Below are 14,820 nucleotides of genomic sequence, written 5' to 3'. Positions count from 1 at the left end.
CTGTTTATAGCAATGAAATGGAGAAAAACTGAAACAAGAAAAAGCATCTTTTCCTTAATTTTACTTCCTTATTTGCATCCAGGCACAGTTTTAAATAGGATTTTTTTCTGTGGTTTATTGTATGTGAAACTAAAAGGAGAACTACTTTTAGACATGTGCATAAACAAAAATTAATGGACTAATTTTAGTATTTTCCAGCATATTGAAATGTTTTTTAAATAATAATTGCTGTGTATTCAACTTTATTTCAGGCAAATGGTATTAAAATTGGCCCTCAGCATGCTGCTAGTAATGCAACACTTGCAGGCAATCAGGGAGGACAACAAGCTGGTGGAGGCTGCTGTTGAACCTATTTTTACTTTCTAGCTGCCCAAATGGGGCCCACTAACTTGTTCTTTCACCCTCCCCCCACTGCAGCTCAACTGAGACATGAAACTATTGTAAGTTGGTTTCATGTGGCAGAAGAAGACTTTATCCTTCAACTTCTTGTATAACTTTGAATAAATGGTTAATGTTCACTTAAAGACAGATTTTGGAGATTGTATTCATATCTATTTACATTTGATTTCTAGTTCAATTGATGTGATTATTTTTGTTAAATGTTGTCTTGTGCCCTTGACTACAAACTGAATTGTATTAAACACTACAAAGTCATCTGAGTATTTTAATCAGTTTGTGTAGTTAGGTTTCCCAGCTACTGTGGTTGCCTAATGTTTAATATTGTAGAGCTGTCCAAGTTTTTGTCAATTTTCAAGGCTATAAAGAAAAGCAGAAGGACTCTTTTAATTCTGTATTTATCATTTACTTTCTGTATATATAGTTTAATAACCTGCTTGGGTGTATTTGCCAAGCTATAATTCTTTAATGCATTTGCATAAATTCTATACTATTTAGAGCTTGAAAACTACAGAAACATTATTAGAACTCGCTTGGATGCTGAATTTTAAACCTTTTTGACATTGTTAGCATGTTCATCCTCTCCTGCCATTATCCTCAAGTCCAAGAAAAATGCTTAATGTATATTACTGGAAGCTACATATGTGTTAACTATTTTAATGCCAAATGTTTGCTGTTTGTCCACAATTTCCACAGCACCTCTTCAGAAATGGATAGTTGTTTGCCTTAATGAATACTGTAGGTAAAAACAGTATAATGAATGAAAAATACAGGCGGAATTGATAACCTTTTAAAATGGCACATTATGAAGACTATGATCTTTTCTTATTTTTTTTCTTGTTTACTGCTTGATTTCTCAGTATATTTTTCATGCAGGACAGTTTTTCAACCTAGTTGTACAGTGACTGTGTAAAGTTTTCTTTCAGTGGCAACTTGTAATCCTAAATATATGGTAAGCATCTTCTCTGTTGTGAAAGAGGTGTGACAATAAATCAGCCAGATTGAAGATCTTGATAAAAGCCAAAACTGGAAATGCTTTGGTACTTTACTCAATGTGGTGGTTTATTTTATTTTTTCTCACAATGAAATAGTTAATAGTGCAAAATAAAATTCTGTGTTTAAGTATTTAAACTGGTTAAGGTGCAGAATATTAATGTTGGTCTGACTGCAAATGAGGAAACAACTTCCCATTATTTTTCATATATACACACACTCACACATTCAAAAATAAAGGGGTGACACTGATGCTAGCTCATGCTTCATATACCTCTCTAAAGAAAAGAATTTCAGCCACAAGTTTTGTCTTAATGGACCAGGAGAGACTGAGGCATAAATCGGGGGGCACGGAGTCCCCCTCAATTCTTCTACACTTACTGTCAAGCTACAAAAGGGAACATTAACATCAAAAGTAATAACGCTCAATCTGAGAAGTGTAACATAGCAATGGTTCTGAGATTAAATAAAGTTTAAAAGTATGTGGGGTCTTTTGCAATTTTTATTAGAGGGGGATGTTATTAATGAGCAAATGATCATCACTGATTCTAATTTTAGACCTCTTTCTATCCAATTATGGTTGTAGAAGTATTGGAATCTGTCTGTAATACATTGTCCTTCACCTATATTTTCAACTAGTGAACATTGTAAGACCATTATAATGTCATTCATACTTATCTCAGTTATGAATATTAATGATTTGTAATATAACATTTGAAACCAAAATTGTGTACAACTTGAAGCATTTATAAAGCACACAAAAGAAAAGATTTCACTTGTGCTGACTCAGAGGTACTACAGTGATTGTTTACCACCATTACCCATATAACTGATTAGAATGGATTCAGTGTGATGATTGGGTAGCTACATAAGAAATCTAAGAATAAAAATCTACCTTGGATCTGACTGGTAGTCTAGCAGTACAACTTGCTACCTAATGTGAGCCAAGAGTCTTTTGCTCCCAGGATATTGGGGGCTGCCAGTGCTGCAAAGATAAAATGCTTGATCCTGGAGATGTGAGAAAGGAATACTGTGCTCCATAGTAACCTCAGGCCATTTTGGAAATTAGAGCCAGCCATCCTTGGCCATAGCAATTGTTAGTATAATAAGTCTTATGGACAAGAGATTCCCCTTCTCCAGTAGAGCCTTACCCCAGGAAAAGGGCAGGGGGTGATAATGTCCTCTATGAGTGATAGGTTTTGGGATAGAACTAAAGAAGCATCTGACAACCATTTTACCTGCTGAAGGCTTAGTGGACTCTCCATTTTATAGGATTGGAAATCAACCACTCTTGCAGAGCGCCAACCTTAGTTTTCAGACTATAGTAGTAGTATTCAGAAGTCTGCAGATTGGAATAAAATCTTCACTTTGATCATGCTGCTAATACTACTCCAGTAGACGGATGTAGTAGAAGTTCTGCTACAGAATCCACTCCTCTTCTAGTCCTGTTACTGGTCATAATCTGGTACTTTCAAGGAGGCGCTAGAAAAGGGATGTTAGTTCGTGGGGGGTGTCCTGCTGCCCTGCGTTGGCCACCAGTTTCACACTAAACTTATCCTTAAAACAAATACTTTGCACTGTAATACACCATCTGCAGCCTTTTGTTGCTTTTCTGTTTTGAGGAATTATCCTTTTTTGTGTGTGTGTGTGTGTGTGGCTATTCAACACTTCCAAGTATAGCTACTGGAGTGAGCCACCAGCAGTAGGCTGGACTATGGTGGTTGTAATTCCACAGCACACTTTACCAAGGTTATGACAACTCTGTGGCAAAATTTGCAACTTTATTTACACCGTATTGGCTGTGATAATTTGTCTAATTTCCTAGTTGCATTCAAGAAACCCATTGCCTTTTTATGGCCAAGAAATTGCTTGGATGACAATAGAATTTAAATATTTCATTGTACACCAGGGACATGAACAGCTGCTGTAATCTAGTGGAAAAACCACTACTAGCAATGGAAAAGTCCTATCAAGGTACGCTATTATGCAACTTGCTAACTATTTCTGTTCCTCTCCTAACTTACAGTATGGAGTAGAAATAATGCTGATTACAGAAATGGTAAATTCAGGATGGCAAATTCCCTCAAGCAACTTCTAGGCTCTTCTGTATCATTCCTAATACAAATAGTAACCAACCTCCTGGAGTTTAGGAATACTCACAGATTCTGATCTTACCCACAATGGTTTTATGCCAGTGTAATTCCAACAACTTCAATAGTTAGCTCTGATTTTACACCATAGTGAGATCAGACTCAGGCCCTTTGTTAGTTAAAGGTAGCCGTGTTCCCTCAACACTGTTAAATACACCAAATTGTTGGGCTTATTTGTTACAGAGAATAGTGTTATAGATGTCAATGAATAGACCATCTGCTGAATAATTACCAGGAAAAGAAAATAACTCTAAGTAATTTATTCCACATGTATACTTTTACATTTACCTCCAAAAGTTTGACCTCTAGATAGTCTATACATTGGAGGGGGGGGGGATTAGGACAACAAATTAAGGAAGTTGGAGGTTATGAGGCCGCAAGCATCCTGAAAGCCAGTTGGCTCTGGATGTTCTAGAATAGCAAGGTCTGCTTCAAAAACACTTCAACTATGTCTCTGCCAGAGATCGGCATCAACTGTTTTATAGAAACTTTGTGTAGCTTCACACAGTGACCAGGCATTACATTTTTGTTCCATATTGGTATACTGTTTTTATGCTCTTTTGTTAGTGCCATGGAGTTTTTCAGTAGATACCATTATAGAATTTAGTGATAGACACCACTTTTTAATGGCTTTTGCTTCTACTAATTAGTACAAAATGTTTTAGAGGGAGTCTTTTATGGGTTATGTGATGGGGCAGCCCCGCCTGGCACTAGCCCCAGCAGCGTCAGACCAGTATCTCTGGCAGCGGAAGTCCCACCCCGCTTGTACTGGGCATGCTCCAAGTGCTCTGAGAGTATAAAAGGAGGGAACTCAGCTCCATCTGGGCTGGTGGCCGCAGGGGAAGGACCAGCCACCACTTTTGAAGTTGCTGAGACCTGAAGCTTCTCCTTGCTGGCACGAAGACATATTCCAGGAGGAGCCAGACAAGGCAGTGTACCTGGAGACGTGTGGGGGACCTGGGGCTTCATGGGAGCCCCCAACTCCCAACCCGGTAGCAAGCGACCCAGGGAAGGGAGTGATGGACTGGTACCTAGTCCCCAGTAAGCCATGCCACCCTGTAACCAGGGGCAATTCTATGGACTCTGGCCATTAGGCTATGCTGCCCTGTAACCTGGGGCAATCCTATGGACTCTGGCCGCTCGTCTGTGCTGCCCCACAACAAGGGGCAACTCTATAGACCCTGGCCACTAGGCCATACTGCCCTTCAGTGAGGGGCATGAACCCTTACAGGTGTCTTAAACAGTGCTGTTGTACAAGACATGGCTTAAGTAGCATTTAATAGATGAAGAAACCTGTGATCTGCCAAATAATTTTCTCAGAGTTCCTTAGAAATGATTTAATATTTCAAACATTTATTTAAACATAGGGTGGTGCTTTTGTCAATTTCATCCAACAAAAGCTCCTCACAAAATTAGTCTTTGTTTTTTCTTCTTCATACAGCTTAGTAACTTCATTTTGGTTAGAGGAGCATTCTGTGTCATTCCTTTCTTTGTCGTCAGCCCCACCCTTTTTGGTGAATGTTGATAATATAGTAAGTGATATTTTAAAATACTACTTCTAAGAAAAATAGTGTTCTCATTTTTTGGTTATTGTGACAGGGTGTACCTACCCCACCCTGTCCCAGAAAGGGTTAGCTGTGCATTGCAGGCTGAGGAGGCCACGCCCCTCCACCCCTCCTAGGCATGCTCAGGCTGGAGATAGGCTATAAAAGGAAGCAGCCCAGGTCACTCTAGGCAGGTTGCTGTAGGGGAAATATGCAGATTACAAGCTCTCTCCCAGGAGCTGATACAGCCTCTGGACCACAGAACCAAAGTAGGCCTAGCCCCAGAGAAATCCTAGCCTGCCTGCAGAACCCAGAGTGGGAACCAAGCAGTCAGGAGCTGCACCAGCTAAGGACCCCAGAGACCCAGGGGAACTGTGGACCACTGCAGCGGAAGACAGGGTAGGAAGCAGCCCAGGGGACTTAGACATTGCTCTGGTTACTTTTAACTCATTGGCGAGTACCCTTGCTGCTGCCAGGTCCCTGGGATGGGACTTGGAGAAGCAGGGAGGGCCTGAGTCCCTCTACTCCAGATGCCACAATTCCCTAGGTGGTGTCCCACTTCCCTGAGGGGCCAATAGGCCACACAGCCCCACAGAGGTGGGTAACTTTAGTGACTCCGGCCAATAGGCCCTGTAAGGATGGGCCGCTGTAATGACTCTGGCCATTCAGCCCTGTAAGGAAGGATCCCCTATTGACTTGGGCCATCAGGCCACTGCCCTGAGAGTGAGGGCAGTCCAAGGGACTCTGGTCACAGGACCATACTACCCTGCTTTTAATCAGGCTCACTTGTTTTTGACTGTGTGACCTGACACCCTGCAACGGGGTGCACCTACCTCACAACAGTTATTTTTTAAAAGGGGGGGGGGGTGGGAAGGGACTTACTTTTAAAAAAAAAAAAATCCTCATCACCATTCTGTCTCAGCTGCTTCTTGGCCACCCCCTGGGTTTGCTGTGAGGGGCATCCAAGCTGCTGCACTCTGGATTCCCAGGGCTGTTTCAAGATCTTTGAGCCTGATTAAAGTCCAGCCCCTGCCCTGATCTCAGGGACCCTAGGCACAGTCTCTGCCACAGACCCTTCCAATTGCTGGAACCCACTGTCTAGCTCCATAAGCCCTCTGGGGACAGACTACCTAGTTACTTTACACATACCTCCCAGAACTCCACCCAGTGGTGCAAAGCTTCTAATTTACAGTGTAACTCTGGCAGGAGCATGTAGTAGTTGTAAAACAGCACAGGTGTGCACCTCGCCCAGTCTTCATGCTGTGTTATATTTAATCCTGGAAAGCACAGGAAAGTACCGATCACAGAAAACATTCAGAACTGCAATCCCCCTCCATAGCCCAGCCTTTCCTTGGGGCATCTATCTGTTATAGGAGGCAGGCAGGAGTTCCCTTGCCTATTCTGCCCCTGCACTAGCCTTCCTCATCTTAATCTGGGGCATAATGGCTCTTCTCCCCTGTTCACCTCTGAGTCCCTTTATAGACTCCTGCTGTGGTCACCTGCTAACTTTCCATTACATTCCAACCTCACCTCCTTTCAGTTAAGAAGAGGAAGTGTCTCCTCCCAGCTGCAGCAAACCCACTGTGCCAAAGTGGTTTACTTTGAATGGACCATTGTTGAATGCTGATAATTCATCATTAGCTGTGGCCTGGCAGAGACATGATGCAATCCTGCTAACTCAGGTGGATCTACGTACATAGAGGCTTTCTATCAAGATGGCTGGAATATTGATCGGGGGAAGGCCATGATGTCCTGCTCCTCTCTGTGGCCCCACCCTCTGCTCCTCTTCCCCCTCCTCCCACCCCCAAAGCCATAAGCAAGCTAGAGCTGGTCCATGGTAAGAGCCACCCAGGGAGCTGCTATGGGGAGCCCTGGAGCCTCCACCTGCTCTAATGGAGGATGGCCCCCTGAGGCGCACCACCCACAGCAGCTGGAGGGTCCAGGGTTCCCTACAGTGGCCTGGGCTCCCTGGGCAGCTCTTATCACTGCACAGCTCCAGCTGGCTTACATCACCTTTTAGCCCTGGCTCACTTTGCCTTTCCCTGTGGAAATCTGAATCTCAGCACCTTTTAGCTGTACCCACTTTCTCAGCTCCAGTGGAGTTCTGGCATCTTCTAACTGTACCAGTGGTTCACCACTCCCAGCAGGATTGTTGGTCACCACACCTTCTGGTTGTGCTACAGTCTTCCCTGTTCTGGCCTGTGAACAATATGGCAATTTCCTGCATATCTTTGGAAGATTTTACTGCATTAAGTTACTCTATCATTGTGGATGAGGGATTGTATTCCAGACGGGAACAGCTCTGTCAGGAACTCTGCACATTGGGGGTGATTAGGCACGTTGACTCAGGTTGTGCGGGGCATGGATCAGCATTCATGTTGGGCATATGCTAAGATGACTCAGGTTGTAACACCACCAGACAAGTAGCAGCACCTGGAGAGGTTTGCATATACTAGTTTAAACTGGATTCTGCAGAGACCAATAGACAAAGGCAGGCCTTTTGAATAAATAGCCTGAGTTTACACTGACTCAGGGCTTTCTTTCTGATCCAGCAAACAGGCCCTTCTGTCCCAGGGATCCCAAACCTTGGAGGGGGTTGGAAGGATTTGAGCTACTGGGGTCCCATAAGACTGAGCAATGACCTCTTGTAAGCTGTTAACATGCATATAGGAACACACTTTTTTTAAATATGTTTTTCCTTTAATGCCTTCACCTTAAGAATAACTGTGTGTACTTAGGAAGAGCTGTGAGTTAACTTGTAGCCGAGGGCAATTACCCTCTTCACTGCCTTCATAGAGAAAACAAAGCACAGACACTGGCCTTTTAGGCATTGTGGCTTGCTGGGGATATCCTTGTGTAGGCAGGGAACTGTGCAACCGGAAAAAAAACCCTAACGAAGGCTCTGTGTTTGTCACGGAGGTCTTGGAAGTCATGGATTCCATGACCTTCGTAACTTCTGCAGCGGCCCATGTGGCTGGCATGGGAGCTACCTGAGCAGCTCAGGCAGCCCCTGGGCCAGCCACACCAGTTGCTGCTGGGGCAGTCTTGGGCCCCTCCTGCCCCGCAGCAGGAGTGTGGGGGGCGGATTTCAGAGCTGGAGATTGGGATGTGGGGCAGTGCTTACCTGGGGGGATGCTCCTTTGAAGGGTGACAGAAACTCCCCTACCTCAGTGCCTAGCTCCACCTGTTGCATCTGGCACTGCCCCTGCAGCTCCCATTGGCCGTGGTTCCCGGCCAATGGGAGCTACAGAACCAGGGTTGGGGTGGAGCAGAGGCAGCATCTGGAACTAGGAGCTGGAGGTGGCTGCTTCCCAGGTGCTAGGTAGGAAACCCTGCCCCAGTCCCCACCAAGGCTTCCCCTTCCGCCCCCGCCCCCCCGAGCACCGACAGTGCCCCTCAGGGCCATCCCTCCCCGCCACCCAAGTTTTAGTCCGGGGTATATAGTAAAAGTCATGGACAGGCCATGGGCTGTGAATTTTTGTTTACTGCCCATGACCTATCCATGACTTTTACTAAAAATACCCATAACCAAAACATAGCCTTACCCATAACATCTTAGCTGAACCACTATCTCACTGCTCCTAGCAGGATTCTTGGCCACAAACATTCAGCACTGACTCGGTTTCCCTGGTGAGGGTAGACATCAAGTTTGCCCCTTCGGCCACTGAGTCTGACTATGGCGGGTTTCCACCAGAGCCCTCAGGGTTTCACCCTGTTACATAATTACAGAAAATTACATATCAAGAAAAATAACTTCCCCAGATTCCTACAGTCAGAATCCTAGAATCTTCTGTAGTGTACACGTTGACTAAGGGCTGCAGGTATTATACCCATAGCTGTTTGCTTGCTAGCCTCTGATAAGGCACACCCTTATGTCTTGGGTCCCATGGGCATGACTTGACTGTCTTCTCCTGTTTGAGCAGCCTGTTTGTCCTGGTTAGCAAGCTTCTCTTGCTCCAGCTCTGTCTGCTCACTCTGATGTCTGGCCCCCAGCTCCATCCACCCTTCTACTCCAGCCTCCATTGCTTTGGACCTCTTACCATCACTGCTACATCTACTAGATCCTTTGTGGCCCTGTCCTCTTCATCTGCAAGCCCTTCAGGAGAAAAAGGGACCCCTTCTGGCCCAATATCTGTAGCACATGCTCCATCATGACTCATGATATACAAGTGCAGCATGGTCACCAGCTCTGATTTCTTTTGATCATCTGCTGTCAGATCTCACAGCACACAGAAGCCTAGGAGCTGCTCTTTCTTGAACTGTTCATAATTCATGCTTGCTAACTCACTTTTACTTAAGACAAACTAACAAACCTGCTCCTGGTTTTCAGTTTAAGAGCAAACGTGTTTTTAAAAGCTTCACACACCACCAGATTAATCCCAAACCCAATCTCTACAATAGAATGGCTCTTCTGTCTCTAAACTTTTGGTTAGAGATACATAGATATAACTAGGAAAGGCTGCTTTTTTGTGAAGTAGTTTGTCCTACTTATAATCCCATGCATAACAGAGTAAAATCAAATTGCATATTTAGGTTTTTACACTAAATGGGTGTCAGTATTTACTGCTGGGCCCTCATGACTTCAATCCATCTCAAATCAATTACAAAGGAATACCCCATTCCTTACCCAAATGTGCCCCCAGCCCCTTGATGCTATTTAATTTCTAGGTCCTTGAGGCCATCAACTGTGAGGGCTACCACGAAGAACAGCAGCACGTATTGGAAATGGAAATTGAAGTTGCAGTCAGGTCCAGATGGCATACCACCTGAAGTGTTAAAACATGGAGGAAGAGGCACACTCATGCGCCTTTGCAAACTATTTAGCCTCATTTCAACAAAGGGTGAAGTTCCTGAAGACTGACAATGCTCAATCACTGCTCCACTCTTTAAGAAGGGTGTTCTGAATTCTTGTATACAGTAGTCTTAAAGTATGATAGAGTTGGGGTGCCAAATCCCCTTTTGGAAAGAAATGGGAACCTAGGCTGGTAGAGCTATAATCAGACGCCAACAGTGTAGCTTGCTTATAATTACAAAACTGAGAGGATATGTAGGAAAGAAAACAGAAATATCAACAGAAGAACTGGAGTTGGCTTTCTAGGGAAGGGATAGTGGCTTCTGAAGTAGATGATGGTTTAAAAATTGATTACAATTGAAGCATTTTAATCCAAATGTAAGAACACCCCAACTACTCTGTACCCCTACTACTTTTTGCCTTCCGTTTTCTTACCTTGGGTCAAGTGCTCCCACAGTTCCCAGGGCCTCAATTAGCTTTGTGTGAGTGGCACTTCTGTCAATTACTCTAAAGGTTCTTTTTCTGGCAGGATGAATTTAGTCACCGCTTTCTTCTTGTTTTGTCTCCTATTTCCACTTTATTTTCTTCCTACATACTCTCCTATTCATCTTCAACTTACTCTGTTTATCCTCTTCCATTCTGCCCCCATTCTACCATTCCTTCAAGCCCCTTTCTTTCCCCTGCAAAAATAGTCCTTTTCCTTTGGCTGATCCTGCCTTATTACAGTTTAGGAGCTTTTGCCCTGCTCACACACCTACTGCTCTGCAATTCCTATCGTACCTCTGTTCAATGTTCTTCCTATGTGACTTATGCAAAGTGGCAAGCTGCATGGACACTTTTCAAAGACACCATATAGAGGCCCAACTTAAATGTATACCTCAAATTTAAAAAAAACACAGCAAAAGAACTAAAAAAGAGCCACCGTGGCTTAACCACCATGTACAAGAAGCAGTGAGAGATAAAAAGGCATCTTTTAAAAAGTGGAAGTCAAAGCCTAGTGAGGTAAATAGAAAGGAGCATAAACACTGCCAAATTAAGTGTAAAAATGTAATAAGAAAAGACAAAAAGGAGTTTGAAGAACATCTAGCCAAAAACTCAAAAGGTAATAAAATGTTTTTTAAGTACATCAGAAGCAGGAAGCCTGCTAAACAACCAGTGGGGCCCCTGGACGATCAAGATACAAAAGGAGCACTTAAAGACGATAGTTATTGCGGAGAAACTAAATGAATTCTTTGCTTCGGTCTTCACAGCTGAGGATGTTAGGGAGATTCCCAAACCCGAGCTGTCCTTTGTAGGTGACAAATCTGAGGAATTGTCACAGATTGAAGTGTCACTAGAGGAGGTTTTGGAATTAATTGATAAACTTAACAGTAACAAGTCACCGGGACCAGATGGCATTCACCCAAGAGTTCTGAAAGAACTCAAATGTGAAATTGTGGAACTATTAACTATGGTTTGTAACCTGTCCTTTTAAATCAGCTTCTGTACCCAGTGACTGTAAGATAGCTAATGTAATGCCAATATTTAAAAAGGGCTCTAGAGGTGATCCCGGCAATTATAGACCGGTAAGTCTAACGTCTGTACCGGGCAAATTAGTTGAAACAATAGTAAAGAATAAAATTGTCAGACACGTAGAAGAACATAAATTATTCGGCAAAAGTCAACATGGTTTCTGCAAAGGGAAATCATGTCTTACTAATCTATTATGGTTCTTCGATTTCCAGAAAGCCTTTGACAAGGTCCCCCACCAAAGGCTTTTACGTAAATTAAGTTGTCTGGGATAAGAGGGAAGGTCCTTTCATGGACTGAGAACTGGTTAAAAGACCAGGAACAAAGGATAGGAATAAATGGTAAATTTTCAGAATGGAAAGGGGTAACTAGTGGTGTTCCCCAAGGGTCAGTCCTTGGACCAATCCTATTCAACTTATTCATAAATCATCTGGAGAAAGTGGTAAACAGTGAGGTGGCAAAGTTTGCAGATGATACTAAACTGCTCAAGATAGTTAAGACCAAAGCAGACTATGAAGAACTTCAAAAAGATCTCACAAAACTAAGTGATTGGGCAACAAAATGGCAACTGAAATTTAATGTGGATAAACGTAAAGTAATGCGCATTGGAAAAAATAACCCTAACTATACATACAATATAATGGGAGCTAATTTAGCTACAACTAATCAGGAAAAAGATCTTGGAGTCATCGTGGATAGTTTTCTGAAGACATCCACGCAGTGTGCAGCAGAAGACAAAAAAGCAAACAGGATGTTAGGAATCATTCAAAAAAGGATAGAGAATAAGACTGAGAATATCTTATTGCCCTTATATAAATCCATGATATGCCCACATCTTGAATACTGCGTACAGATGTGGTCTCCTCATCTCAAAAAAGATGTACTGGCATTAGAAAAGGTTCAGAGAAGGGCAACTAAAATGATTAGGGGTTTGGAACGGGTCCCATATGAGGAGAGATTAAAGAGGCCAGGACTTTTCATCTTGGAAAAGAGGAGACTAAGGGGGGGGATATGATAGAGGTATATAAAATCAGGAGTTGTGTGGAAAAAGTGAATAAAGAAAAGTTATTTACTTGTTCCCATAATATAAGAACTAGGGGCCACCAAATGAAATTAATGGGCAGCAGGTTTAAAACAAATAAAAAGAAGTTCTTCACACAGCCCACAGTCAACCTGTGGAACTCCTTGCCTGAGGAGGTTAGGACTATAACAGGGTTTAAAAGAGAACTAGATAAATTAATGGAGGTTAAGTCTATTAATGGCTAGTAGCCAGGATGGGAAAAGAATGGTGTCCCTAGCCTCTGTTTGTCAGAGGATGGAGAAGGATGGCAGGAGAGAGATCACTTGATCATTACCTGTTAGGTTCACTCCCTCTGGGACACCTGCCATTGGTCACTGTCAGTAGACAGGCTACTGGGCTGAATGGACCTTTGGTCTGACTCAGTATGGCTATTCTTATACTCTTATGTTCTAAAAGCCAGTCAGAAGAAGACACTGAAATGGCTGATTTTTGGGAAATATAAGAACTCCCACACCAGAGCCAGGGAGCTGGAGTCCAACCAGTAAAATGTTATTCTACAACCCTGCTCCAATAAACCAATTACACCTATGCTTTGTAGGTAACGTTACCCATATTCCAATTTAGCATGTGAGACAAGGAATGCACCTTTCTCCTCCTGGTTGTAATCATGTAGCAGATAAAGAATTGCATAGATGCTATTTGTTCTCCTATCATGTATGCGTGATTTTGCTTGTGTGTGGAACATAATCTATTTCCTTCTGTTTTTCCCATTCAGTACTGGAAGGATCAGATTTTTCTTTAATGTAAACCTGCACTAATGTTACTTGTTAGGAACCATGCAGAAGACTACACTATAAACACCTATATTCCTAGAGAGTTAATGCCTCCCTGACCCCTGCCAAACTACAATTCCTCTGCCATATAGCTATGTGCTAACCTTATTAACAATATACAGTAGTAATTTGTTTTATTATAGTATTGAAGTCTCAGTTTGTAAATAATCCACGTCACTGCCATATAAGTAGCTGATGAAATGTCTTTACTAGGCTTGCTGAGCATGAAAGAAACCACACCATTTGGCAATAAAAACTACTAACAGAATCTAACCAAACCAAGACCATGACAAAAGCAGCATGTTGTCGATCTATCGTTTTTATTCTTGGGACAGATTTTATTATTTTTGGAGCTATTACAAGACCTGTGTTAAATATTGTGGATAAGAGGAAACAGACTCTTGGCAAACGTGGAAAACCAATTACAGCATATTACTCTACTCTGGCTCCAGAAAAGGAGGGGCTAAGCCAGGCATTTATTGCCTGCTTTCCTTAACAGCTGAAAAAGTGTTCTGCTGGAGGATCAGCTTGAGGAAAGAGACTATAACTATGACAGCCTTATTGCAGGCACTCCAAGCTGGGGAAGGTAAAATGACACACTAGGCAATCAGCTTTATCAAAATCTAAAGGAGTATACTGCTGTCAGGGGAGCTTTGATTAAGGAAATCACTATTCTATATAGATATATTGCTCACTTAAAAAATAGTGCCCTTGGTTGCAACCTTCACACTTTAGGCCTTTCTATCAGGGTAGTGAATACTTCTGAAACTTGCTATAGGAAATAAAATGGAATATGTCTGATCTCCTGACTTGACAGATAATAATTTGATCCTATATTTTTGAAAGAGGTAAAATAAGGAGAGGAGAAAATCATTCTAGTTTTAACCAGCGTGTAGTCTAAGTTAGATCAACACCCCCCATTCAAACTGTTGTTACAAATTAGTTTGGAGGTACCTTACCTGTTTCTCTTATCTGTAAAACTACATCTTTGTCAGTATGCAGGTGTATGTGAAGCAATGTATCAATGTGTGTTCAATTCACAGAGCCCTATTTTTTCTAGAATGTAGATGGGGTTGCTCACAGTATACCTCCCATAGAGATTGGAGCCACTGATGGACATATTTATAAATGGGGAGGAAGTCAGTCTTTCATCTCTTGTGGGAGGGAGAGTAGGAAGGGTTATGGTGTACTTAATGTAATCTGCTAGGCCTCAATGGTCCCCCCTCATTTCTGTGTGCTAAGGAAAGCCCACAAATATGTACTGACTTTGGTGGAAACTGAGGGTGCTCACTATTTGTCAGGGTTGGTCACAAACATATTAGGAGGCAGGAAGCTAAAGAGAACAGATCAGAAGAAACTAAGGCAACTATGAGGGAACTATTAATTGAGCAGACAGGATACGGGATAATGGAAGAGCAATTACAGAAACTAAGTTTAGATGCAGGAGAGGTCACCCTTCACCTATATGAGATTGTGTATAAAGAAGGTGGCTAACAGAAAAGTATTCAAGAGGACAACACTGCAGTTAAACTTGCTCCTTACTCCTGGAGGCAGAAACTGAAACTAAGGCCTGGTCTACACT

At 42.7% G+C, this 14,820-nt stretch overlaps 1 protein-coding gene across 1 annotated transcript in view; it reads left to right on the top strand.

Moving 5' to 3' along the window:
- RAB2A (RAB2A, member RAS oncogene family) overlaps positions 1 to 2,174 on the top strand; it is an 83,485-nt gene extending 81,311 nt beyond the window's left edge. Inside the window, exon 8 of the mRNA XM_045003526.1 lies at positions 252 to 2,174. Within this exon, the coding sequence (XP_044859461.1) occupies positions 252 to 347 (96 nt within the window). The 3' untranslated portion in view covers positions 348 to 2,174. The remainder of the gene's footprint in view (positions 1 to 251) is intronic.
- The last annotated feature ends 12,646 nt before the right edge of the window (positions 2,175 to 14,820 follow it).

The sequence above is a fragment of the Mauremys mutica genome, chromosome 2 (genome assembly GCF_020497125.1).
Source record: "Mauremys mutica isolate MM-2020 ecotype Southern chromosome 2, ASM2049712v1, whole genome shotgun sequence".
Taxonomy (NCBI): domain Eukaryota; kingdom Metazoa; phylum Chordata; order Testudines; family Geoemydidae; genus Mauremys; species Mauremys mutica.
The sequence above is the reverse complement of the archived record's forward strand: the minus strand, read 5'-3'. Positions and strand labels throughout refer to the sequence as shown.